Source organism: Scomber scombrus, chromosome 7 (genome assembly GCF_963691925.1).
Source record: "Scomber scombrus chromosome 7, fScoSco1.1, whole genome shotgun sequence".
NCBI classification, from domain to species: domain Eukaryota; kingdom Metazoa; phylum Chordata; class Actinopteri; order Scombriformes; family Scombridae; genus Scomber; species Scomber scombrus.
In genome coordinates this window covers 18472750-18500221 of record NC_084976.1, presented here as the reverse complement: position 1 = coordinate 18500221, position 27472 = coordinate 18472750, and the positions used below count along the sequence as shown (strand labels likewise).

The following is a 27472-nucleotide window of genomic DNA, read 5'->3' as shown; positions in this document are numbered from 1 at the left end:
GTACCACAACTCCGCACAAAACCACAACACTCCTTTACTCTACATACCCCCTTTTTTATCCCTCGACGCTCTGGGCTCCTCGCCTCTTTCTCTATACTTCTTGATCACACAAACAGACACACAAAAAAACACACACACACACACACACACACACACACACACACACACACACCACACACACACACACACACACACACACACACACACTTGATTCTACACCTGTCCCTCTACTCCCTTTCCATCCCACACACAGTGAGGTTAAAAATAGAGAAACAGACTGGGGGAGGGCGGGGAGCGATACACATCACAAACCCCATCAGGCGGGGAGAGATAGAGGCAGAGGGATGGCAAAGGAGGAAGAGACAGAGAGAAAATGAAAGAGAGAGAGAGAGTGAGAGAGAGAGAGAGCTGGGGTCTGTTCTAAATTGAAAGTGCAGCAGTAAGCAGTGGAGGGGAATAGTAAACAGTGCTGCTGACCACATAAATATGCTAAATTAGCCTACAAAGTCGCCCTAGTGGATAATTGCTCATCATAGTTTTGCCCCCATAGGGAGGCTGCCTGCCAGGCATCTTAGATTCCACATGGAGAGACAGAACATACACAACATACACACATTAGATGTCCTGAGTCAATCTGATAAACATGAACTACGAGTACAACACAATGGACACATGCAAATATGGTGCTTGCCTTTATGGAAATAAAAAGAAAGCAACACATTATATGGATATAAAGGAACAACTAAGTTTTAGAGTGTCAGTGGTCCAAGATGTCATGTTTCATGTGATGTTTAGTGTTTATTTCTAAGAAGAATGAAGTATTAAGTGATGCAACATCAATTGTAAAGGATGAGCTGCTGCAGTTGTTATTCAGCTGGCGCCATATGAGTCCACACTTTGCCTGCATATAAAGTACAGCTTTTCCACTTCTGGACATAAATAACAAATCAACTCTTTCTCTCTTCGATCCAGGCTCAATAACTACGCAACAGCTCCCAATGTGTTCCCATGATCCCGCAGTAAGCCTGGAAATATTCCAATTTATCCGCCTTTAAGAACGCTGTCACACCATGTGCATTTAATCTATATCACAAAAAACTTTTATTATATTTTTCATGAGTGCATCGATCCTCTGCTTTATCAGTTATTGTCCTACGTTGCTTGTCCTGCCTTTTTAATAATTCAGTAGGCGTCCAGTCTGTCATGGAGGCGTGATGTGTGTGTGTGTGTGTGTGTGTGTGTGTGTGTAGGTTATGGTCTGGCTCTAATCAAAGAAGAGGGAGCAGAGTGTTGCCTGGAGAGCAGTGAAGCATGACAACACACACCTGGTAAGCTGCTTATCACACTTTAATTTCACCTACACTGAGATCTGCGGATGGCGGTGTGACCAAACAGATGTGTGAGTGTGTTTGTGCGACGGCGCACATGAATGTACGCGCGCCCCTCTGTGTGTGTACCTACACTTGCCGTACGTGTTTGAAGTAGGACGAAGATGAAGGGAGCGATAAACGCAGAGAGAAGAGAGTGCAGATTAAATGGAGAGAGAGATATCAACGGGAAAAGAACAAAAGAAAAACAGATAAGGGGAAAGATAACGGAGGAAATACAGCAGCAGTAGGCTTGGAAGAGATCGAGAGATAAGAGAGGCTGGAGGGAGACATGAGGTTAAAATCTAACCAGGCCGTGAGTGAAGTGTATCATGATGAAAAGAAAGAGAGGGGAGAGGAAGGGATTGAGGGGATGAAGATGAAGCGAGGAGAGTTTTTTTTTTTAATGAATGCTGGTACAGTAAGTAATGTGTGTGAATGTGTATGATTGTCTTTGTCTGTGTGAGCATGGGAGCAAAGTTTTTAAAATAGGAAGAAAGCTATGAGAACTAATGGAAGGATATTACAAAGTATTATCAACGTTGGAAGTCAGTGGTTTAAGCTCCCATTCTGATTTTTTTTTTTAAATTTAAATATAGAAAAACAAAAAAGCATTACATTGATTTGGACAATACAAACTCACATTATTCTAAAAACAGGATATTCAAAGATACTCAATTCTAGTACTAAATACAAGTTATTAAAAACAACCAGCATGTCTTTACAAGCAAAATAAAAATGAGATAAAAACAGTCAATTAAAAACTCAGTATCCAAACTTCCATTTAACTACTCCCCCGACACTGTTCTGCATTATTCTGCTGGTGCACAGACTCACAGGGGACGTCATGTCCATCTAATGGTTCTCCTGGAAGGAAAGTTTTACAGCTCTGAGACCAGCCCCCATCTCAATTTGTCGACTAGAGGCTGAGCCCTGAGCCCTGACCTCTGACCTCGGACACACGCTGTCAGCCTACTGCCACCGCCCCGCTGGACTAACGAGACACACACAACTCACAGAAGCAGTCAGCTGTGTACCACTTTGACAGCACATTTTAATACTGTTTCTTTGCCTAATGGCTGCTTGGTGAAGATGCTTATTTGTATAATTTATTTGTGCTATCCTACTCAGTCAGTAAGAAATGTTGGACATGATTTTAATTAAGCATCAACAAAGTAAGAGCAGAAATTACATTCAATTGGAGCAGATTTTTTACCTTGCTTTGTATTCTCCTCGTTATTCCCATTTGGTGCCACCACAGCATGCAAATGTGAATGAGGAATTCAATTTTCAAGTGCAAATCAGCGCTGATACGCGACAGCTAAACATGAGCTCTTTCATGTGAATGCATCCCAGAGGGAATCTCTGCACCGCATCTAATACACCAAAACATCTGTGCGCTACAGTTGGACTTGCTTGTGGTTCCACTGTTAAATTTCTGCCACTGTGACTAATAAAATGCATCTCTATCTCTCTCTCTCTCTCTCTCTCTCTCTCTCTCTCTCTCTCTCTCCTCATCTCATGCTCCCTCTGTGCTTCTCTTTCCCTCTGTGTTCAAATTAAACACAAGGCGCAGGACACTCTGATAAGGCCATCTGTTCATCTCTCTCTCTCTCAATCCCTCTGTCCTTTTTCCTCATTTTCCAATCTGACAGTCTACTGCTCCTGCTGAAGCTGGAGGGATGCATTTGAGGTATAGTTTCTCTACGTCCCTCTCTCTGTTTGCCTCCGTAATTTCATTCCTCTAACAGCAGGCTTGAACTGTTAAATCAGCGTTAAATCCCATCGGTGAGTGAGAGACAGAAACACATCTGCATGAGTGTGTGTGACGCTACAGTTTTGATTCAACTTTATTAAAGCTGAAAGCCATGCCTGACGCCCCACCAATGCCCGCAATTAGGTGCGATCCCAAGATTCAAGACTACCCAGCGCACACACATGCACACACACACACCTCAGTCCCCCCTTTGCCCCACGGTGAGCGCAGGATCTGACTATGAAAATGAGTTTGTGAGAAACTAATCATGCAGCTTAACAAGTGGAGCTGGGGAAGAACGGGAGAGAGGGGAGGGTGGGGGGTGGTGGGAGGAGATGGGGGTGTGAAACGGTCAAAAGGGTCAACTAATCAAGAGGAGGGGAAATGAGATGAGGGGTAGAGCAACTGCGAGAGGGGGTTGGGGTGTGAATGAGGGAGTGACGTTGAGAAAAGGACTTATGAGAAGGGTTACCATAAATGACTGTGAAATGAGAATCCGAGGAGGAAGCGTGAGTGTGCAGTGGGGGAAAGAAAAATGAGCAAAAGACAGCAGGATGGGAAAAGAGGGATGAGAGAGAGGGATACCATGAAGAGATGTTCGAGAGGAAAGGAGCAAGTGATGAAAGGTTTGGGGGTGGTGGGGTGGAGTGGGTAGCAAAGAGAACGTTCTATAATATTCTGCAGAGAAACTGGGGGACGTGACGGGAGGAGATGAACAGAGGACAGAGGGGATTTGAGGGGGGAAAAAAGATAAAATGGAATAAGGGAAAGCATGGAGGGATGGGGGGAGTGAAATAAAACGAGGAATAAGGAAGAGATGAAAAAGCAATTCTTGGGGAGAGAAAAGAATGTGACAATGGGGAGGTTGTGTGAAAGAGAGGGAGAAATCGTCTGAAGTCATTGCTAAATCCTGTCAAAGAAGGCAATAGGCAGGGAGGGAGAGGAGGAAGAAGGAGGGAGACAACGGATAGAGAAAGGGTAAATGGACTGGTAGCGGTAAGTGATGGCAGATAATGCTTTTGGATTATTTAAAGATATGAAATATTGATTTATCACTGAAAAAATACATCAAATTCAAGCAAAAGTAAACACTGGGGAGTGATAAACAGTGTTATTAATGGGAACGGTTCAGAAACATTTGTGTGTATACAGGAGATCCATCTATTGCCAGGACTCTATTCATCAATTACTTCATCTAAATGAGACAAATACTCTTAAATAAATCTTGTGTGCGGGTACTTTTCTTTAAGTGAGTGCGTAGACAGAGTAAGGGATGATATCTCTTTGATAAACAAAAGTTTGGACACACTTTCTCATTCAAGTGGATGGGAAGATGTGTCCCAACGTTTGACTGCTATTGTACATCTCAAAGGGAAAGAGAAGATACGTCAAATTGAGGAAAGCCAAACATGGAAACATTAACATTGCTCATTAACGGCCCAGGCTTATTGAGAACCCACCACACGAGAGCCACATCCTCGTTTCAGCACTGGTCCTCCTCAGGGGACCGGTGCTTCTGATTGTTGCGCGCTGGCTCTTTAGTGAATCTGTACTGCTAATGAGCATCCTCCCTGCCAATGTTTCCTCCATGCATCCGGAATATTTATCACAATTTATCTTGAAATCCACTGCAACTATCTACTTGTAAAGCATACTCATGGATGATTTCCCTCTGCTGCAATGAGCTAGTCGTCAGTGGCATCAGCAGGGGAGGATAAAGTGAAACCCAGTGGAGGTTAGATGATGAGTCAAAGGACAAAGGGCAGCACTAGTGAGAGAGGAACCAGACGCAGCAGACAGAGGAGAGGTGATTTTTGCGGAAAGGTCAGACTCCTTAGTAGGCCCTAATTGGATTAATGTCATTAACATGCTGTGTTTGTACGTGCAAGTGCATGTGTGTGTTAGCATTCAGAAAGGTTCCCTGCTGCAAGGAAAGGAATGATTGCAATATGTATGTATGTATGCATGCAGGGATTTGTGCTTGTGTGTGTGTCAGAACATTCCCCTCCCCCAAAGCCTTTTTTTTTTTTTCAGGCTCTCCTCCAACCATTTTCTCACAGAGATCTTATCAGCAACCTCAGCCTGCGGAGAAGGTGCAGGAACTGAAACTCTGATCAGTGGCAGGGCGACACAGAGAGAATGAGATAGAGAACGGCTCCGAGATGGTAAAAGTGAACTCGCCATTCTGTTAGAGCTGCCGCAAATCGGAGTTAAGATAAGGCGAGGAAAATGTAATTTCTATGACACGTCCCGTACTTTCACTCAGCTCTGTCTTTATTGGAGAGAGCTGTGGGGTAGCTTTGCAAACTACTGGCGGTGTAAAAATACAAGATATTCCAAAAAGTTACAGGAATATCTGTTTTTAACTGCAGTGGAAATCAGGTCAGAGAGAGAGAGAGAGAGAGAGAAAAAAGAGAGTGACAGAGAGGTACAGCCTATGAGACAGACACAGATCTCGCACAGTGCCCCATCCATAACGAACAGTGTCCTACCCCAGCTCAGCCGCAGTACACGATCCCTCACTAGAGAGACTGTGGGAGACTGGGATGAGACAAAGGGGAATGGCCACATTAATTACACACACTCTCTAGGCGGGAGCTATCACCAGAGGCTAACAGAGGGGCCGACAGAGAGATGGAGAGACAGGGAAAGATACAGAAATGGAGATGATGATGCTCACGTAGTAGAGGGAGAGGGAGTGTTTGTCCTTAGCAGCAAGACGCCTGCCGGCTGCTGAGTTATGTCACAGTGTTACTAATGGGAGCTGAGCCTCCAATACCACAAGCACACACTGATGTGAGGGCAGTTGTGAGCATGCATACAAGGTGGATGGCAGCGTCTGTGCATGTTGGTGGGGGGAGGGCTCTCCTGTGATATAAATGTATGTGCGAGCATGGTGTGTGCTGTTGCATAAGTGTGAAGTGTGCACTGTCTGGGGTTGTTTGTGTGTGTGTATGTCTGTTCCTGATGTGCACTTACCCCCGGTAGTGTTTTCTGCTCATGTAAGGCGCTCTGGGCTTTCAGGGCGGACTCTCTTGCACAGTACGTCAGAAACGCACATCCTGTGAGATAGAGATAGACAGAGAAAGAGAGGGGAGAGGAGTAAAGGTAGAGAGTGTTAGTGAGAGGCTCTAATATTTGTCATTTTCTATCTCTGTCTCTGAATCACCCCCCCCCCCCACACACACACACACATATAATAACACACTATTTAAAATATTTAGATGTTTCCTGCATGATTTTTCCTCTCTGATTACTAGTCACCTATTCTGAATTATTACTAAGCTCATTGTGCAAAGGATTAAATATATATATATATATATATATATATATATATATATATATATATATATATATATATACATATATATATATTCATGCAGTGTAACTACACTTGACAACACCATGATGATGCACTTTAGAGCAGAGAAGGACACTCCACGGCACGGCACATTTCAGAACGGCACGGCACGAGTCAGCACACATGACAGCACCACAGACGTGTGCGTAGGGCTAACAAGGCCTCACAGGCTCAGCACAGTCAGGTTCCTGACTATTCCCAACCACTATGCATGCCTCACGATCACTCCAAATATACTCCTTCTGAATTTCCTATGTGCTGTACCTGTGTCTGTGTGTGTGAGGGAGGGGTAGGTAGTAGAGCTGGCTGGCCAGAGCTGTTTACTACACCTGTCACCAGCACTAAGACAACAAGATTAGCAGCAGGTTAGCATCCCGTTGACACCTCAGACAGACTAATATAGATGCAGAGTGAAGAAGAAAAGAGTGGATGATTAAGAAGGAAACATTCACACACAAGAGTTTACATGTGAAGAGCTGAGAATGACTCGACATAATGCCATAAGATGAAAGGATATATAGAAGAGACACACGCAACACACACAGCAAAGTACACGGCACACAGACACACATGCATCTTATAGTCCATCTCATTGCTTTTAAGAGCGGCTTACTGTGGCCGTGGGGATTCTCAAAACAACAGATTCTTTCCCCTGTGTCACCCAGGCTTACAGGCCCATTACACTGATTGGAGCATACTGCCTAATCTGGTTCATAACACACAGGACCCCAGGTCAGTGTGTCTGTATGTAAGAGAGAGAGAGAGAGAGAGAGAGTGTGTGTTTTCTACCGATCTGTTAGAAGCAGCCATGATTTAAAGCCTCCTGCTCGTTAATTAAGGATTGTGAGTCTATAGTTCATATATTATAAACCTATTCATGACACCTTTATATAGTATTCTCCTGAGTCTGACTATGTAGAGTGTACATGCAGTAAATGCATTTGTTTCCCTGTCTTCATGATCTCACGTTGCAGCGTTAACAGGAGTAAGAAACGAAAGGAGGTGTGACAGTTTCCATGGAGACATGTAACACTCTGCCTTACTGTCACGTCTGTCTATCTCTCTTTCTTTCTAGCTGTCTTTGTTTAAGCTGTATTCTGATGGCGAGACCTACCTTTGTGCATGCCAGTGTATTTGTCCTTTATCACAGTGAGCTCATAGATCTTGCCAAACTGCTCGAAGATAGGCTTGAGGTCCTTCTCCTCCAGATTCCGGGGAATCTGCCCCACAAAAAGCTTGATGGCGTCGGCCTCCTTCATGGGGACAGAGTGGAGAGGACAACTGGGTACTGCAGGGGCTGAGGGCCAAACAGATCAGGAGCAGGTATCCCTGGAGGGGTTCAACCAATGCTGGACGAGTCTTTGGGTCACAGCCGAAATGGTGGAGAGAAAAAGAAAACAGTAGAAGGCTTTAATCATAAATCACAGCAATAAACCTAAAAATGTTCCTCTAGTGGCTTATAGTTATCTGTGGTAAATAGAAATTAAACCATAATTATTACAGTTTATTTTTTTTAACTCCTGTGATATCAAAATCATGTTTGTAGTATTCCCTGGAGGGCTTATATTTTGATATGATGCTCATTTACTTATAATATTAGGATATTTCTAGTTGTACATTTAGTAATATAAGGAATTCAATTTTTACATTTAAAAATGTGTAATTCCTAATTAAATATCTTGTTTGAACAATTAAGAATTTGTGCCCAAAAATATGTAGAAATATAGGCATCATATGCGAGATTATTTAGAGTATTTATTTGCCAGGCTGATGACAAAGAGCTTCAGTAGCTTCTGGTAAAAACAATTATGCAAATGTTAATTAGCCAATCAAACAACAATAATGGCCCTATTTCCTCCAATTAAACACATATTCATCGAAAATATATCTGTAAGCGTGTATTACCTTTAGGTGGATAAACAGTGTTCAGGATCCCTGCACATAAAAAAGGAGAAGAAACAGCGTGATTAGGGGTAAATCATTGCAATAGAGCGGTTTCTTTGTTTAGCCAGCTGTAGGTTACAGCATACACACGGATGTCATGGGGCTCCCTTGCTCTTTGTCCGATTCCCCCCTCAATGTACACACACACACACACACACACACACACACACACACACACACACACACACACACACACACACACACACACACTAACATATACATACATACACATATACACGCACACGCGCCCGCACACACACATTATAACATTTAGGAAATATACAGGCTACATATTACAGCTCTTACCGTTTACAGATGATGTTAATGGGATGAAAGCAGTCTGCACAAATCACAAATTAAAGAGGGATGCTCTGTTGTTGTCCGTCCTCCTTCCTTCCTCCCCTCTCTGGATGCTCTCCGCTCTTTGTGCCTGTCGTACTCTCCCTCTCCTCCTCCTGCTCGCTTGCACAGATAGTATATAAGTTGTGCCTTTTTTTTTTTAGTTTTTTTTTTCTCTTTTCTTTTCTACACACCCCGTGTTCCCGGTGGAATAGCAGAGTCCTGGCAGATGAGTCCACAAATCACAGCTTGTCACCAACTCGTCCAGAAGAATATTTCACAGAGCCGACCTCTCAACCTTTCCCCAAAAAGTCCAGCAAGCTAAATTATCACTTTCGCAACAAGAAAAAAAACAAAGCAAAAAAAGCCCACCACTCTTGATTCCTGTTTGATTGCAAAGTGATAAACCAGGCGAACCAACTGCTTAATTTCTGGTAGCTAACAATCCAGCTGTTCAAACTTGCTCAGTCTCTTACAACAGGCACTCTCTCTCTCTCTCTCTCTCTCTCTCTCTCTCTCTCTCTCGCTCTCTCTTTCTCTCTCACTTGCCTTCGTTGTTCCAGTTGTTACAAAGGGCTCCACTCTCCTTTATCTTTTGCTATTTTTCTTTTTCTTGTCGCGTCTTAACCCGTCCAAACGACTGGATGGCTTTTCACATCCTATATACCGGTATCTCCCCTCTGCTCTTTCTCTCCCTCCCCCTCCTCTAAGCAAAGCGGTTGCTAGTCTGTGACGTAACTGCCAGGGACCGTCGACAAATTTGTTCGCCGTGCACACGAAGAAAAAAAACTAAAATAATGTCCCCCATTCACTCTCTCACTTTACACTTAAACTGTATGTATATTACGAAATGTATATCCACATGACATATTTTCAGGAGGAATATTTTTTTTTAATTAATGCAGAAACCACGGTTTTATGTGTGACACTTTTTTCACGTTGCCTAGGCGGCACCATGCGCGGAGCCGCCTATTGTTCTAGCCGCGAGCCCTGGCCTTGGTGCTGAAACGATGCTCCTTGACTTGAAGCCGAAGCGCGCCGCCGATGACGCGCACGCAGTCACGACTACTACAGCTGTTCACGCCCGCACCCGAAAAATTCACGCTCACACCCACATAAGAGTAAAAATGTGTGACAGGGAGAAAGAGACATAGCTCGGGGTTGGAGTTGGCCTACTTTTTACTTTACAGCATGTACTTTGGAAAACCGGCCAAAATTGATCTAATAATTCACTGAGATGTGCAGAGGAAAGACATGCAGCATCAATGTTAAAACAAATAAAGTGCCAGAACACATCCTCTCTCATCTTTGAGGAGTGTGTGCGTGCCGAGTCCTGTTGGAAGCAGAGAGATTGAGTGAAAAGAGAGAGTCATAGGGTTCATGGTAATTTACTCCAAAAGGTCACCATCTGCCTGCCTCGCCTCGTGCCCTCTGTGAGAGCAGCATCACCCGCCACATTCATCCAACATATAGGCTACACTCCACCCACACACACACACACACACACAACATGCGCCCTTGCATGCTCATCGGCACACTATGGGGCTTCTTACAAACTCAATGCACCGGCAGGAGAGGCACGCAACGGCCTCATGCAGCGCCCTGAGGACGTGAACCGGAGCTGTTAAACCTCCCTGCACGATGGAGAATAAACGGTTACAATGCACGAGAAGTACGATGCTGATGTGGGCAAATTTAACTCTGTGTTACACAGCTTTTCCTTTAACAGAAGCTGATAAGTTGAGCCCTGGAGTTTCTTAAAGGGGGGTGTTCTTTAAAAAAAAGAAACAGCAAACAGGTCAAATCTTTTATAAATCTTGATAATGTTATGACATGAAAAGGTAATGCCTTGGCAAACAAATGCAGCATCTTTGTAATTTCCAAGGAACGCCTTGTTCTCTGTCATTTTCTGGGAATTTTTGAGTTTACACCCCATAACATGCTCACACATTATGAGTAATTTAAAAGGCTGTTTCCCATTGGGCGAACCTCAGTATTGCACCAGCATCAAAACGCATCACTCATGCAAATGCACTTTAAAACCTTCAGTGTCTTCATTCCTGCTTTCACTGTTGGCCTCATACTCAAAAATACTTCCAGTCACATCTTTTTCTATCATGCTCGTTGAGTTCAGAATAATCTGCATGATAAACTTCATTTGGAAACACTGTATTTAGATCAGACATCTCAGCACCACAGTCTCTATCCAAACAATACTTTATGAAGCACTTTGTTTATTTCATATGGTGCTTTACTTAAATGTTGTCAATCGACTGTTTATTGTGATCTGACTGCTGATCTGACTGATCTTATGGTGTTATTATGGACAGTTCTCTCATATATCTCCAGAGACTTCTTGGTAAAATATTTGGATGACCAAGTCAAGCTTGTACAACAAAGCTTACTACTCAATGTTTTTAACAAAATCAAGAACAATTTTTATTAAACACGCAAGCAAACAACTAATCCCAATGCAGAGACATATACCAAGTGACTCATGTCAGAGGCCTTATCATTTATGGCTGAGACTAAATGGCGCCATCATTTGGAGGGAATGTCTATAACACCTTTATTCACTGGACAAAACCAAATATGACACACTACTTAATTTATCTGTTTCAGTTTTATTTAAAATTGAGATTGTAATTTTTTCCACACTGTTTTTTTGTTGTTTTGTTTTGCATAATAACAAAAAAAATCCATATATCAGTGATAACAATCTCATAAACTCTGGTGGTAACAAAGGAAACTTGCTACAGCTTCTTAACACAAAAATAAATTACATGTTCTTTAGATAATAGATAAATTACTATCCTTTTTTCTGTTTTTTTATATAAAATGTAATTTTTACTACATGGGATTAAAGACAAAGATGACACATTCATAGCCACAATCGCAAAACACACAACCATACACACACGTGCGCACACGTACATACACAATGACAAACACTGAAAATTCAAGAGTACATTAAAATCATTGATTCTCCTGTCAAATGCAAAATACAAGTTATAGGACAGTTAGATGTGAATAAATGCAGTCTACAACAACACTTCTGATAACTCTACTCAGTTATAAAACATAAGCATTGACTATGTTCAAAAGAAATTATAGACATTAAAACATATCTGACAAATATACAGACTTCTCACCTATGAGTGGGCAGGGTGTGTGTGAGTTTATAGTGGGAGGTGTGGGAGAGAGCAAAGTAAAAACAGTGTAAGAAAAAGAGAGAAAAAGAGGACGAAAGAGCATGTCTTACACATATAGAGGTTAACACGTCAATATGCAAAATATTTACTTTCAGGTCAAAGCAGAATGTATATGATCCATATCATAAGCAGCTTTCTCAGCCTCCATCTGACATTATAGTAAAGTAGGTACTGATGGATGCAGACTGACCAACAAAATTGAGCAGTTTGTTCTAACAAATTCACTAATTGTGGCTTCATCTATTCTCACAGGACAGATTAATCATCTTCTCTCAGGCTGGCGATGAAGGATGCAAACACAGGAGATTCTGAGAAGAGGTGAGAAAACAGGGAGCACACGACTGTCATGGTGTCATTATCATTAAGATGGAAAATTAGGTCAGTCAGGAGTGAATCACCTCACATATATTCAAACTTGTGCGTCATTAAAGTTGATGATTAAAAGTGAAAAAAAATCCAACAAAAAGACAAAAAACCAATAACAAATTGATACGACCAAGTATTGTCTGTGTAGCCAAAGGCTGATATAGCTTATTCCTCTGTGCCATAGAGCTCCATCATCTGTGTTATGTGACTTGTTTCTTCATTTCAATAAACACGAGCACTGTAGTTTATTTAGAGTCAATCTCACATACAGCACACCGTACTGCTACTGCAACTATTCCCTAACAATTGCGCTATTAATTCATGTTATAGTTACGTTTGTCAAAACAAACTGCTGATATTTTTAGACTCAATTCTAAAGATTTACATCTTCAATAGGAATCAGTGAGCTTGGAGCTGAGAAATACAGACAAATGCATTGTTGGTTGTCTGTTCATGTGACTTTTTGACAATAAGTAAAGTCTATTACAGCATTTCACTTGGTAAATTAAAATCACATCTGTTATGTCTCATGTCTTAAGTGAGCAGCAGTGTCAGTTTTCACACCTTAGCTGTGGATTTTAACACAACTCCCACAGTTGTCTTCAGTCTGTGAAACTGACATGAATACGTCCAGGGACCGAACAGTCAGTGCTGCCTGTTCAACATCCCACATTTAATATGCTTGATGTTTGGGAAGAATCTCACCTCTGTCGTCCCACTCAGATATATTTGGTCACTTTGGTTTATCTGTTCAATTACTGAACTGAACAATAAGAGGACACTTGAGGAAGTATTTTTGGCAAACATAAAAGACAGACAATATGTAAATTAAATCCTTCTAGCTTAGTTGGGGGTAGCCACTGTAGGGGACATCTGCAGTGTACAGAAACACAGTAGATCTATTCCAGTAGATCTTAAGCACACATAGTACTACATAGTTTATCTAGCACGCATGGTAATTACTTGTTCAGCACATTTCTTTTAATAATTAGTGGTACAGTATGCATGGCTGACTATGTCTGTTGTAAGATCCTGCAGATTAGGAGGAATCTTTAAAACAATCTCTAGTTTTGCTGTTGAAACACAGCTGTGTCCTCAGTGAGCACCTTCCGTTACAATCACTCAGCCATAGAAATGGGCCTCCAAGAGTGGAAATCACAGCGAATGTATCACTCAGCCCTGTGTGACACATTATGAACCTGTTAAAGCTAATGCATGAAGTACACAGAAGCAAGCTCAGTGGAATATGTGGCTCTACAATGCAATACAAAATGTAACTGTATACAGAGAACTGTTAAAAGAACCATCTGTTTTCACAGTGTTTTTACCTGAAGAATCAGGAGAAAATAGCTAAATGTTGTGAACAACATGCCATCACAGGTATTAACGTCTACTCTGGGTTGTCCATTTCTACAAACTCGTCATTGTGAGGGGTGATCAGCCCATTTGACCTAATCCTTGTCTTCTTGCACACCTGGGCTGTCTGTGATTGGCTGGTCAGTGCCTCTTGGCACGCTGTGCACTCTGGGTACATGAGGCACAGCAGGCAGTCTTATAGTAGGAGTAGACACACAGCCTGGCCTGCACCACCATCACGCAGTTATGCCGCCTGTCCCGACAGTTTTCATCTATGATTAGAGAGGACGAGAGAGAGAGAGGTTGGTGGTGAACAAGACAAATATACATAATACACATAAATAAATACATGTTCACACTGAACACACACACCAACCTGAGACTTGTGGACTGCAGGGTATTGTGTTGCAGATTTGTTCCTGTTCAGGTTTGGTATCAAAATCACATTCGTGGCTGTGCTTTTTGTCTGGTGTTAGACACCGAACCTCCCTTATCTGTAAGCCTTTTCCACAAGAACGTGAGCACTGAGAACAAAAGCAGAGATGTAGTGTAAATAATATGAATATATATTTATTATTATTTCATATGGCATGAGTAATACACAATTCATTTAGATGCCCAAACCTATTTTGTTTGTTCTGTCTTGTAATCTCATTTTTAACATTTCATTCCCACATTCCCCCTTTTTTATTATGGTTTTACAGATACAGTTTTCTTGAATACCATTCAGAAGTCCTGTCACTGATCTGCAGCTACTCAGGAATACATATGAGGCTGATTTGTATATATTTGGAAGGCTTTGAGCCCCTCTGTTTCCCTCCTGTCTTACCGAACTCCACTCTGTTGTGAACCACTGTGGCCGACATTCTCCCATCTCACACTGTTGGACCGCGGATGGCTTGTCCAGATGAGCACACTCGCTGGCCGGTACGACAGTAAAATCATTCCCCATCTTCTGGATGCAAATTACGTCTCTTCGCTGAGTTCCATTCCCGCACGGGACATTGCACTGGAACAACAAGGAGTCGGCCATATGCATGAGAAATATCATTGCATGTTATCTATCCATGCAAAATGAATGCCTTAGCTTACAAAAAAGAAGATTAACTAATGAACTACGGGCAATACAAATGTCAGATTGTACATCCTACAAAAAAAAACCCAAAAGTAAACACAACTTCATATTTTAAAATGACTAAACAGTCCCAGTCCCATTACTATACAGTATAACAGGAAGTTTCATTATAAACTGTCAGTCGATTTATCAGTATATGCAAATAGATAGCAAAAACTAAATAAACACCAATATATTTATTGGATTCTTTAAGCTGTTAAATATCAATATTTGTATCAACTTCAAAACTAATTTTCTGTCATTTTTCTCTTATGTTCATTTATTTTTCTGCTCAACCTTCCTAATTCCCTCCATCCTACCTGTGTCCAGGGGCTGCTGTACCACATGGTCGTTGGCACACAGGGACCCCCGTTGCAGGCCTTCATCTCTGCCGGTTTGTCCCCAACACAGTCCCCTCCTCCTTCGCCCTCTCTGACGCCTCCTCCGCTCAGACACACCACCTCCCTCTTCTGCACCCCGGGGCCACACTGTGCTGAACACTGCGGGACAGACGCAAAGTGGAAGAACATGTTGAGGATTACCGTGAAGGGCATATTTTTTTCTTTTACGTCTGTGTGTGTGTTTGTGTTTGTGTTTGTGTGTTTGTGTGTGTGTGTGTGTGTGTGTGTGTGTGTGTGTGTGTGTGTGTTACTCACAGTATTGGACCAGTCAGTGAAGTACCAGTTAGTAACACAGGGCCCCATGTTGCACTCCTCAGTTCCCTGTGGGCGAAACCTGGAGTTGCACTCTTTTTCGTTCACCACATTGCCTTGATCGCTGACGCAACGCACACTCCTTGTCCTCCTTCCTACACCGCAGTCCACTGAGCACTGTGACAGAGAGCGAGAGGAACAGAGGAGAGGAAAAACAAGAAAAGAAACAGAAAGGGCATCATATAAAAGATCCAAAGAAAGTAACATTCCCACCATCACCAAAATAATACCTCAAATACATACCACCTAAAATTCACAGAATGGTTTGTTTCACTATGACTGATATCTATTATAATTTTTGCAGTTTATCCAAAATGTGTGACTAATTAAATGAAAAAAATCCTCATACATTAACCAAGATTAAAATTATCATTTGTTGCCAAACAATGCACAACACTGCATCTGTAGCGGTCTCTGACTTGAAAAGTGCTAAAATAGTTTTATGCTGACATCAAAGGAATTAAAAAATGTAAGATAGGGACATAGTGCCATATTTTTCAATTTTAAGAGTTTTTACTCAAAGTAAATGCCAACATTAAAAGGAACTCAGTGGACACAAGCATGCATGCTTATTTTAACCCCACCCTCACTCTCTCTCTGTGTCTGTGTCATGTTTGCAGATGCTGAGATACACTACTTGGTCTCTCATTTCCGAGTACACACACACCCACACAAGCAGATGCAGTCACATACTGGTGTTGTTGACTCACCGTGCTCCAGTCGGAGCTGACCTCCCAGCGGGAGCAGAGGCGGAGCTGGCATGCCTGTGTGGACTCTGGCGGGGTGAGATTGGCACAGCGCTGCGGGTGGACCATGGTGGAGCGGTTCCCAAAGCTCTGCCTGCACTGGAGCTGCCTCTGCTGCACTCCGGGGCCACAGGACACACTGCACTCTGACCAGGCACTGGCCTCCCAGCTGACAGACAGAGAGTGGAGGAGAGAGTAAGGGAAAATCACACATAATCACATGGCTTCATTTTCTACATTTAACTCGTAACATTTTGGCACTCACAGGTGTCAAAGTATGTCTATGTGCAGAAACCACTGCACTCACTGGATGTTATTATAGCTATTGTATCCCCTCTTTAGTTGTATGAGAAAGGACAATATCCACAGACCTTGTTTGAACTGATGTTAATATGAGTCTTCAACAGTATCAATTACACAAATCAAGTGGGTTTCATCTGAAGTTTTGGCAATTTTAACACATATTTCCCTCTTTCATTGTCCCTGGACTGTGTTTACTCGGTGAGCTGCAGGGGAGGCACAGAAACAAAAAGATCACCTCTTGTACCAAACAAACTGTAACTTTGAAAGTTACCTACTTTATTTCACAATCTGCAACTAAGCCTCAAGAACGAGATCCCTATCTCTTACACTGGAATCAGAGCCAGTATGGACACATGAAGCAATAAAGGCAATCAAAATACGTCTCAGTGTACATTATGTGAATTTGAATAATGTTTTCTAGAGAGACTTCAAAAAATTTGAACCTATTCTTTGAAGTCTATTTTGGTGTTTTGGGATATTTCAGCCCACTTACATACAAATGACAAATGTCAGCATCAACTGTTATCCAAATATGGCACTGGGTTTTAAGATTTTTGTACACATGTTTTAGTATCTTTCTGCTGGCCACTAATTTCATAATAATATGGTATGGTCTTTTCAGCATCAGTCTGTTTTAACACAGCACAAACTAAAGCTATTTTGAACAAGTTGGCTGCTGCAATTTGTGTATGACTCATTCTTTTTACAGGAGTTTTATGTGTAGTGAAATATCTGCAAAAATCATAATTTGTGGAATATTAAATTCTTTTTCCAAAAATGCAATGCAATCCCAACAATTCTGAAGTTTAACATAGAAAAATATTGTCTATTTAATGTATATTTCTTTTTGCTTTGCTCACAATGGTGGGCAGGGGTGAATGTTACAAGGTTCCTCCTCAGGAACAGGTTTGGCTGCAGAGTCACACTTCCTCTGTGGGACTTCATCATCAGTATGGCGATCAATACACAGAATCTCTCGATACTGATAACCTACAGAGAGAAAGAGAGATAGACAGATGTATAGATTGAATAAGACATCACTTCCATGTTCTTGTAATTGCACCCTACAACCAGAGGAGGGAGACATCACATCATCCAAAATATGTTAATAACAAGATTTGTGTCTAGAGCTATTTAATTTAAAATTATGCATTTATGAAGTAGCACAGGGTTATTGGAGTCCCACCTTTGCCACAGGTAGCAGAACACTCTGTGAGTCCGCCTCTCCTCCACACAAATGGTGGCTGAGTGTCCAGTGGCAAGTCGGTGCGAGGGGGGATCCGAGCATTCCTGTTGGGTGCTGAGCCTCGCGGACGTGACCTCTCAGGTGTCCAACGGTCGGAGGAGGGGGAAGAAAACACAGAGGAGGAGGACGATGACGAGGGAAAAGAAGGGACCGAAACAGGGGGAGGGGCATGAGGAAGGTCTTCCACTGACACTGTGAGAGGACCTAGGGGAAGAAGAATAAATAGATGACACAAAGACAAATAAGATGGGACAGGAAAGGTAGAGGAGAGAGACAAAGATTGGGAAACAGGCAAGAGGAAGAGTAGAAAACATAAATAAAGGGTGAGGAAAGAGGAAAAACACCAATGTTGAAATATTAAGGAAAGGAGGAAGGTAGTGAGTCAGAGGCTAATGATGTCATGATGAGGTCAGGGTCTCATGACACCGAACATGTGGAGCAGATACCCTCCCATGTAGGTCATACACAAACACACACAAAAACACTTGTACAACAATCCCTCCCACTTGGCCCATAACCACACCCTTTCTGATCCATAAACACGTCAATCATTCTCCAAGGATATGGGCTCCGGTAGTGTCGTCTGCGTAATTTGGAAAGAATGAATCTCAAGATCATCGGTTTGATTTAAGGGTTCAAAACTGCCACTGACAAGATTCAAGTATGTGCTGTATGTGACTTAGTGCTTCCTGCTACTGTATGGAGCATGCAGAAATCACATCTGTCAAATACTTTGCAAAATAGAAGAGAAAAAAAATCTGAAGGCCAGGGTGAGATGAACTCACTGCGAAGGGGTGCCCTGCCTGACTCTCGCTCCCTCTGCCTCTCTCTGGGTGCCTCTCTGGGTGTCTCCCTCTCTCTCTCTGACAGCCTCTCCCTCTCTCCCTCCTTCTTCTCCACAGGGATGTAAAACTCGTAGTCGATGCCTGGGTTCTGCTGGTGGAAAATGATCTGCAGAGCAAAGCAGGTTGAGAAAACAGTAAGAGCTAGAAATGAAGCCAACGACAAGACAACACATAAAGCTGCTCTAATCATCATTTTTATTTTAACAATGGAACAAATTATTCTTTTTAACGTGCATGGGGACATTTGTAAAGTCATGACATACCAAAAGAGAATTATCACCTGACTCTGAAATTCTCCTTAGCTCTTTTTAAAAAACATTTTTAAGCTTGTTTTGGTTTTTAGGACCCTAAACTTTACTCTCTGGTTCACTCTCACAGCTCTCATCAGTGTTGTTTGCATATGCAGCAAGCAGCTCCGACACACTGACTCTACGCTGCCAAGCACAAAACAGTGGACAGACAATTTTAGCTACCAAATATTGCTTTGAGGAAATGGTGGATGCCAAAACAGAGCTAAAAAAAGAATGAATATTTGTCTTATATTGGCATGGTGGTCCAAACACGTTCTCAAATAAATACGAATGTTGTTCTGTGTCTGTTGGATCTGTTAACCAGCAAATGCAAACTAATATATTCCCCAAAACAACTTTATAACATGCAAATATATCAGTGTTGTGTTTAGCTTTTTGCCCTGCGAAAGTTGCCAAAAAAAATCGATTAATGTAGCTAGAAAATGTAAGATGATAGTTCAGTGATACCCAGAGAAAGATTTACTTTTCTTTCCCTTCACAGGAAGGTCAGAAGAAGTCAGGGTGAGCTACAGCACAGCTACCATGGATCTCCAGCAGATTGTGTGTGCATGACAGTGCATGTGTCCACTGCCTCATACTATCTTACAAGACTTAATACAGTCAAAGTCATCTAAAAAGTCTCTGTGCAAGACTTGTGTCCAAAGAGAAATCTCGGTAACTATTAGATGGATTGACGTGTAATTAAGTAGAAGCATTTATGCTCCCCGCAAAATAAATCCTTAAATTTAATAACTTTGGTGATCCCTACTTTACCAACGTAATCCATGACAATAACTATGTACGGATTAAAAGCCCTCATCAGTTTTCACAACCTCACAATGACTGTTTGTCTTTGCCTGAAATCTCTCATCTGCACTGATCACATTTGATGGGAAGATAAAGAAAAGTAGTTAAATGCTAGTCACAAGATGAGCCTGACAAGCAGAGTCAGAGATGTCCTACGGTCAATGTACGGTCAATGTACGATAAATTAACGCTTTCAATTTTCAGAGGCCACATGTCTTTTCTTGTGGCACCACCCACAGGCTAAACAACTCAACCTGTGAAGGATCTACAGGATAGCAGCGTTTTCTTTCTAATTTTCAGCCTCCCCGCAATTTTGCTTTCAGTGTGTAATGAGCATTACAGCGTCACAGTGCCGCTGGCGTAGTTTTATGTCTCATTTCAAAATCCCTTTAAGCCTTAGAAACGCGGGTGATTCCAACAGAGATCAATTTTGTGGGCATTTGCTATTTTTACCCACTCCTGCCCTGAAGTTACTGGATGGAAAGCTGCAGATGACTCCTGTTCTTTAATAAGATCTTTGTCTGAGTTTAGAGTTGTTATTATTAAACCCTGGATACTCTGATGTGGCTCAGGCTAAGCTTAAGTTTATCTGTCTCTCTCCCATCATAATGCTAAAATAATGCTGCCTATCTGGAAGATCTTGACACAGAGCAGGGGAGAATAGCCTCGGGCTTATGACAATGTTATGTATGATTCTTATCATTAACTTAATTTTGACATGCCCGGGTTCATGTTTGCTTACAGGGTTAAAATAAATGCCTTCTTACATTGCACTACTTACATATAACTGTAGTTGTGTGGTGGTGGGTCCAGGGGCCCTGAGGGACTCTCCTCTATCTTCCTCTCCTTCTGCCTGTGCTCTAGGTCGGGTGTAGGTGAATGTAGTCCCCCCTGCCTTGTACTCCCCTGGAGGGTCCACGGCCCAACGCCCATTCACTACAGAAGCCCCTGTGCCACTTCTCATGGCTGCAGTAAAGGGGAGAGGGAGGGGAGTGGGGGAAGGATGGACAACAGGAATGGAGCAAGATTTGAGTTTTTCTTTTCTTATTTTGACCTGCATGCATACACACACACAGCACTAGTCAAAGTTTGGACACACTTGGTAATTTAAGTAAATGGGGAAAAACGTCTAAACTTCTGACTGGTACTGTACACACTTCACTGGTTCCTTATTGGCTCTAACAAATACAAGCTTTGACTCTCAAAATTTACAGTCTTAGTGCAAGCCAGCACACACATGGTCATGGGCCAAATTTCATTTCCAAATTTGCAATTCCCTCTCCAACATCTCAGTTTTAATAGAGCTGCATTATGCAAGAAATATTACACTGTATGTGTGTGTGTGTGTGTGTGTGTGTGTGTGTGTGTGTGTGTGTGTGTGTGTCTACTTCTCACCCAGGTAATTAGGGCTGGCATGTCTCTCCGTGATGTTAATGAATGTTGCTCCGGGTGGGATGTCCAGGATCTTGTGGTAACCAAGGGGAACTGTGACATTTTGGAAGCTTCCTACCACCTTTCGACAGGAGGTCTCCCTCCCGCCACACACTCCACACTTGTCAATCACAGAGTCAGAGCCCAGAACCCCATCGCAACCCTCCGTCTGACAGGACAAGAAGGTGAAAAGAAGATGTGAGCGATGGGTAAGAGGAAAACTAAAGGTAGGAGGGGGGTTGGGGTAACAAGGGAGATGTGCAAGGAGGGATGGAGACAAAGTGGTGAATAACTATTCCAAGCTTCTTGACACTTTCACTTTCATTTTCTTGACACATCCATTGCCAGTGTTTATGTCACTGTCGTTTTTGTAAATCGGTAACTGTTACCAGCCAGATTCCTGCTAGAAACAGAAGAGTGGAATGAGGGTGAATCAGAGTGCAAATGAGAAAAAAAGGAAAGATACAGAGAAAAGAGGCCCAGACTAGGGTCATAAAAGAGATTGGAGACAATCCGAATCTGAATGCCAGGCTTAAATCAGCCTCCAGACATGAGGCTGAGAGAGCCAGGTCCTGGACTTTGTCAACCCCAGCTAGAGGGGAGGAACTTGGGCTCAGACACCTGAGGGAGAAATCTCACACACAATGAGAGGAGGGATTGTGGTGGGTTGGGCATGCTGTGGAGGCCTGCCAAAAGACCTTACACATACATACACACACGCACGCACGCACGCACGCACACACGCACACACGCACACACGCACACACACACACACACACACACACACACACACACACACACACACACACAGGGATGCATTTACACTAAATCCACTCACCAGACATTGCCCTTCTACACAAACATCATTGGAGCTGACGTTGAAGCAGGGTGTCCCGTCTCTTACACGCTCGGCCTGACGAACATAGAAGCGATAGCCGGCTGGTCTGCAGGTCAGCTCACACTGCTTATCCGCACCAACTGCAACACAGAAGAAGAGGGTTGGAGGATTTTTGCACAAAGTATATGTTTGTCTTATGCGTGTGTGACTTTGAGATATCTTTCTGCATCTGCCTGGCGTGGAGAAGATGCAGCTGCGGTGATGAACGTCTTTCCATGTGGTCAGGAAACTGAAGCCAGACCATGCAACCCCTGACTGTCAAAGAGCATTAGCTATTTCCCCTGCTGCGCACTTGTACGAGCGCGCACATGCCCAGGAGAGAGGTGTAAACATAAGCTAGAGGAAGGTTAGATTTATGAGAGGAACCCAATAGGCACACCCACTGCACGATATGAAAGATATAAAAGGTGAAAAGAGAGAGCAGAAGGGAAGTAAAAGGAAAAGGGAAGGCTGCTTCAAGGTAAAAGAGGAAATGAAAGTCCTTCAGCGCTCGGGGGACAGGCAGATAAATAGATGAGTGGAGAATACAGAAGATCTCACAGGGGAGTGGCAATGGGATACAAGCAGAGAAAACACGGAGGATAAAAGGAAAGTGTGTGTAAAAAATATGCTTGATATATGTTAGAACCTGTATCAATCTAATGTACAGCATGTAACAACCTCGAAAGCCACAAATTGGGTTTTTTACAAATGAAAGGGGATGTATCATGCAGAAACTATTCCTTTCAAGAAGAAGGGAAGAGATAAAGGAATAAGTGATAAAGGCAGGAAGAGGGCATAGAGTGACTTCACGATTCTTGTCTTTGAAGTAAGATTTGGGGTGCTACAGGGGTTAAAGTCCTTGGGCAGAGAGGGCTTTATATCTGTGTGTGTGTGTGTGTGTGTGTGTGTGTGTGTGTGTGTATTTGTGTGAGTATGTTTATGTGTATGTGTATGTGTGTGTGTGTGTGTGTGTGTGTGTGTGTGCAACAGCGCTACAGACATGAGCTCATAGCATGAGTCAGGGGTCATAGATTTAGATGCAGAAGGGAGGGAGGAGTTTCTGTCACTGGGAGTTCAGAGGTTAAAGGGACAAATTCTGTGCTTCTGAAATGATGTCTTCTCAGTGTGGTATAATATTCCTCAGCTGAACTGCAACAAAAATGCACTGAGAATTTAATTCTATCTAAATATGAACAGCGTGACAACTTGCTAAGAGTGGTCAAAAAGTATATTACAGTTGTCTTATTCTGTCCTTGAAGCAATTTGAAAAATAGACGTTTCTTTCCAAAGGCTGCGTTTTGTGACACATTTCTGACACTTCAGAGTGATAAAAGTATGGCTTTAATATTACAAAAACGCCACTTAATCTCCATATGATAACACTGCACAGGGTTTCTTAATGGAAAGATCCCCCCCCCCAGCACAGTAGGCCATCATCAGCAAGTAGCCCAGAGCTACCTATCATCTTCAAAGTCAAGAGGTTCACAGGAGATAGAGACTAAAGGTCAAATACCAAACTTGGTTTCACCTTGTGTGTCCAAGGAGGAATACAAAAATGTGTAGTATGTCACGGACTCACACACAATAAGATACAACAACACCTGGCCAGATATAATACATGGGGTCATTACAAATTAACAGAGAAGAGAAGGATTAGTAAAACTGGACTGTTAACATGCCATTTCATTGTTTTGTCGGTTTCCATTTCTGCTGGGCAACACCCAAACTGAGGGATAAGCTGCAGAAGATGCTTGGAGTAATTTGGTGGAAGTACCAACTTCAAGCAAAAAGAAAGGCCTGCTGTATTGGTTTTCTTCAGTAGCTTAGCCAACATACATTTGTATCTGGTTTGGAGACATGAATGTCAGCAAAGGATACCATGTACAGGTTTGTGCCTTTGCAAGTTGAACAATAAATACTGATTCATTACTGTTTATCCCGCCAAACATATTAAGCTCACTAAGGAGTGTATTTTATCTGCTTAAGTGGCTGGAGATGGTAAGCAAGTCATACAAGTAAAGCAATTAACCTAGACTGGATGTTTATCTAACCACAAGTTTATAGCGAAGTGACGATAACGAAGAACTACATCTGTGCGCCCATAAACACTGACAATGTAGGAGTGGTGATTCAGCGTAGATAAATAACCTTTCTGAGATTTGTAATTGTTTGGCAGGATTCCAGGAAGCAGTAAAAGATTAAATTGTTTACTGTTTTGGTTTTTTTTCCAAATAGCCTAGTTGAGGTCTGTGCTTCTAAAATAAGATGAAAAAAGCTCATATCATCCATCAGCATATAACAATCTGTCATCAGCATAAATGGACATTGTTTAATGCCACTGAAAACAACAGGACGACTAAAAGGCTGCAGTATTTCATTTTTGCATCAAGTGGCACAAAGACAAAATGGATAAAAACACAGTGGCAAGCAAAATGGCATTAATTTAGAAAAAAGCCATCCATTAGTATTTCAAGACCAAAAGCACTTAGCGTTTTGTTTTTTTAAATTCTGAGTTTAATTTGAACTTCAGAAGCTGTCTGTTCCTTTAATATCTTTTTCAAGTCATATGTTGGAATAAAAGTTACAATATATATACTATTCTTGTTGATTTTACAAATTGATTTTATTAATTGAATTGATTTTGATTAATTAACTAATGTCAGTTTTATTAGTTGTGGTGAACAATAACTTTACACATTTAGTTGATCTTCTGGAAATGAACTATTCACTATTTTCATAACTGAATTATTAGTCATCACTTTTTTCAGTCAGGGAAAATACCAACATTTGCTGGGTCTGAGTCATCAAATACTTTTCATTATTTGTACATGGATTAAACAGAACATATTTTGTTTCGGACTGTTCTCTCCATATTTTCTGACATTTTAAATGATTCATCTATTAACTAAGTAAATATTCTGCAGATTAATCGAAATGGAAATATGAGAAAATTGTTAGCTGAAGCTCTGATAACATATAGGAAAGTTATTCATTAGCCAAATATTATTTTTCAGTGATGCTATCTCTGTGTGATTGCTACCAGTCTTTTGCTCCTGGCTGATAATTGCAGAGAGGCAGATACAGTACAGCACACATTTAGAAAGACAGAGAGAAAGAAGGGGAGGCTGTGTTCCCTCTCTCTCTCTCTCTCTCTCTGTCTCTCTCTCTCTCCCTCTCTCTCGCTCCCTCTCTCTCTCTCTCTCTTTCTCTCTCTCTCTCTCTCTCTCCACCCTCTGTCTGTCTGTCATAGTTATCTTTAAAGGAGATTAGACTGGAGACAGTGACAGAAAAGAGAGGGGTAGCTAAAAGTGGGAGACATGCCGCTCATATACTCGCTCCCTCTCCCTCTCTCTCTCTGTATGCTCCCTGCTCATCTCTCTTATTCTGCATCTCCATGTCTTCATTTCCTGCCCTGAAGTTGTGCTCAAGCGCTCTGAAACTCTGAATCCTAATGATCTTCAACCTTTCTCTCTGTTTTTTGTCTCTTTTATCTTTCAATTGTCTCTTTTACCTCTCTGTTTCTTTGCCTCCATCTCTGGCTTCTCTACCACTGTCCCTCTATCCCTCTCTCCCTCTCTGAGCTTAGTGTTCAGACAGTGGAATATATGTTGTCTAAATATACTTCCCCACTATCTCTCTGTCTAAACAAACTCCAACAGAGAGAGAGAAAGAGAGAGGCAGTGCGACAGGAAGAGGGGAGGATGGGTGTGCAGAAAGGGGATGAGGCCTGAAAAAAGGGAATATTCAAGTAAAACAACACCTGCATGTGTAGTGCTTACAAAACTACAGAGGTACTGCTTTTCTGAGTGTGTGTGGGGGTATATCTGCTGAAATAAATACCTCCTGTGGCTCATAACCGCTGCGGCAGCTTTACTGCTTAAGCTTTCAGTTCCAAACCATAGGCCATAACACTTTGCAGTACATACATAACCGGCATGTCACCTTACATGAAAAAAAAATGGACACACTGCTAAGTAGCAAGACCTGCCTGCACAGTTCAACATAAATACAAATGGGGAAATGTATGCAGCACTGTACAGTCCTAAACAGATGACTGCAGCTGGAGAGAAAATGACTAATGCACCGCTCGATGTTGAAACACACACACTCCTCGCAGGCTGCAGTGTGTTGATGGGAAGCTAGATATGAAATGAAGGGGTGGGTTGCAGTCTATGCAACTGGACTGAAGTAAACAGTGCAACAAAGTTTACTTAGTAAAGTGGAAAAGAATCATCTGCAGCACAGATCGAATGGGTCTGACCCAGTTGGCGTCATCTGGGGAATACTTTTGCCACTTACAGTATCTGTCCCCCCCGATCAGAATACCGTTCTACTGCCACCAATATGTGTGATGACTGCTATTTGATGAGTTCTTTTAACCAAAGAATTTCACAGTAATATGACTGAGCTGTTTCTTGGTATGCGTGGCTATTAGGGTTGTGTCTGTTTTTTTTCTCCTCTGCTCTCTCTCTCTCTACCCAGTCCTCTCCTCCTCTCAGCAGAACTCAAGGACAAAATTGTTTAAATGAAGTAGATCAGAGGGCAAAGACACAGCAAACAGAACATTTAAGACTTGATTAATTCAGGAAAAATGTAGTAGGGTCACTCTTTTCCTCACAAATGCACACAGGAGGCAAAAGGAAAGCCCCTTTCTGTTTATACTGACTGACTCCAGCTGATACCCTGGCAATGACTCATGGTACATGATCTGACTCCATCCTTAAAAGTGATCTTAGTCCACTTTTAATGACAAGACCAAAAAACATCAAAACAATCTGGAAGGTGTTCTTTCTCAGTGTCGTGGACCCTTCTTGACTTTGAACCTTTCAAAGAAGTACTGGAAATAAGTTGTGGTATCCAGCCATCATTTATAAACGCTCTCCTTTGTAGGTGACACGCATAGTCTGGAGAAGGTTGGAATAGTTTTGGAATTTCATAGTGGTTTCACAGTGGTTTATGGAGACAGTTTGACCTTCAACTATTAATAATAAGTGAACACTGTAACGCCTGGGAGGAGGTAAAACCTCTTATTATTGTTATCATTAATAATAGGTGAACACAACACAATAGTGTTTTTAGCTGTAAGCATGTGGGGATAGTTAAGTGCTGCGGCTGACGTAATAAAAATAATAATAAAGAGAACAATGAACAAAGTGAGATTGCTGCAGCACAATCTCACACAATTACTGTCCACAAAAAAGGGAACAGATTACCCCCCCCCCCCCTAAAATTCAAGGCAAACTACTTCTTTAAATTTAAAAAGTCTTATCTGTGGTAAATATTGACACATATCGACCACGCAATGATCTCCCTCAGGGTCAAAAACATTCTGAGGAAGACAACATTGATCATGTGCCCAAGATTATACAAAATACCCTCGCATTCACAGGAAAAAC

The 27472-nt window shown here is 42.1% G+C and overlaps 2 protein-coding genes across 22 annotated transcripts in view; both read right to left on the bottom strand.

The window, feature by feature from the left end:
- Positions 1-7746, bottom strand: part of LOC133984035 (CUGBP Elav-like family member 3) — a 20121-nt gene extending 12375 nt beyond the window's left edge. For 20 of the 21 annotated variants that reach the window (XM_062423271.1, XM_062423256.1, XM_062423267.1 and 17 more), the window contains exons 1-2: positions 7599-7746; positions 6103-6185 (exon numbers count right to left, since the gene is read on the bottom strand). In XM_062423271.1, the coding sequence (XP_062279255.1) occupies positions 6103-6185; positions 7599-7743 (228 nt within the window). In that variant the 5' untranslated portion in view covers positions 7744-7746. The remainder of the gene's footprint in view (positions 1-6102; positions 6186-7598) is intronic. The other variant, XM_062423262.1, reaches the window with a different exon arrangement.
- Positions 7747-11194: 3448 nt separating this feature from the next.
- Positions 11195-27472, bottom strand: part of adamtsl4 (ADAMTS-like 4) — a 36801-nt gene continuing 20523 nt past the window's right edge. Inside the window, exons 6-17 of the mRNA XM_062422313.1 lie at positions 22035-22174; positions 21161-21365; positions 20547-20731; positions 18609-18774; positions 17764-18027; positions 17438-17567; positions 16239-16443; positions 15472-15645; positions 15136-15315; positions 14531-14710; positions 14078-14225; positions 11195-13973 (exon numbers count right to left, since the gene is read on the bottom strand). Of these exons, the coding sequence (XP_062278297.1) occupies positions 13843-13973; positions 14078-14225; positions 14531-14710; positions 15136-15315; positions 15472-15645; positions 16239-16443; positions 17438-17567; positions 17764-18027; positions 18609-18774; positions 20547-20731; positions 21161-21365; positions 22035-22174 (2108 nt within the window). The 3' untranslated portion in view covers positions 11195-13842. The remainder of the gene's footprint in view (positions 13974-14077; positions 14226-14530; positions 14711-15135; positions 15316-15471; positions 15646-16238; positions 16444-17437; positions 17568-17763; positions 18028-18608; positions 18775-20546; positions 20732-21160; positions 21366-22034; positions 22175-27472) is intronic.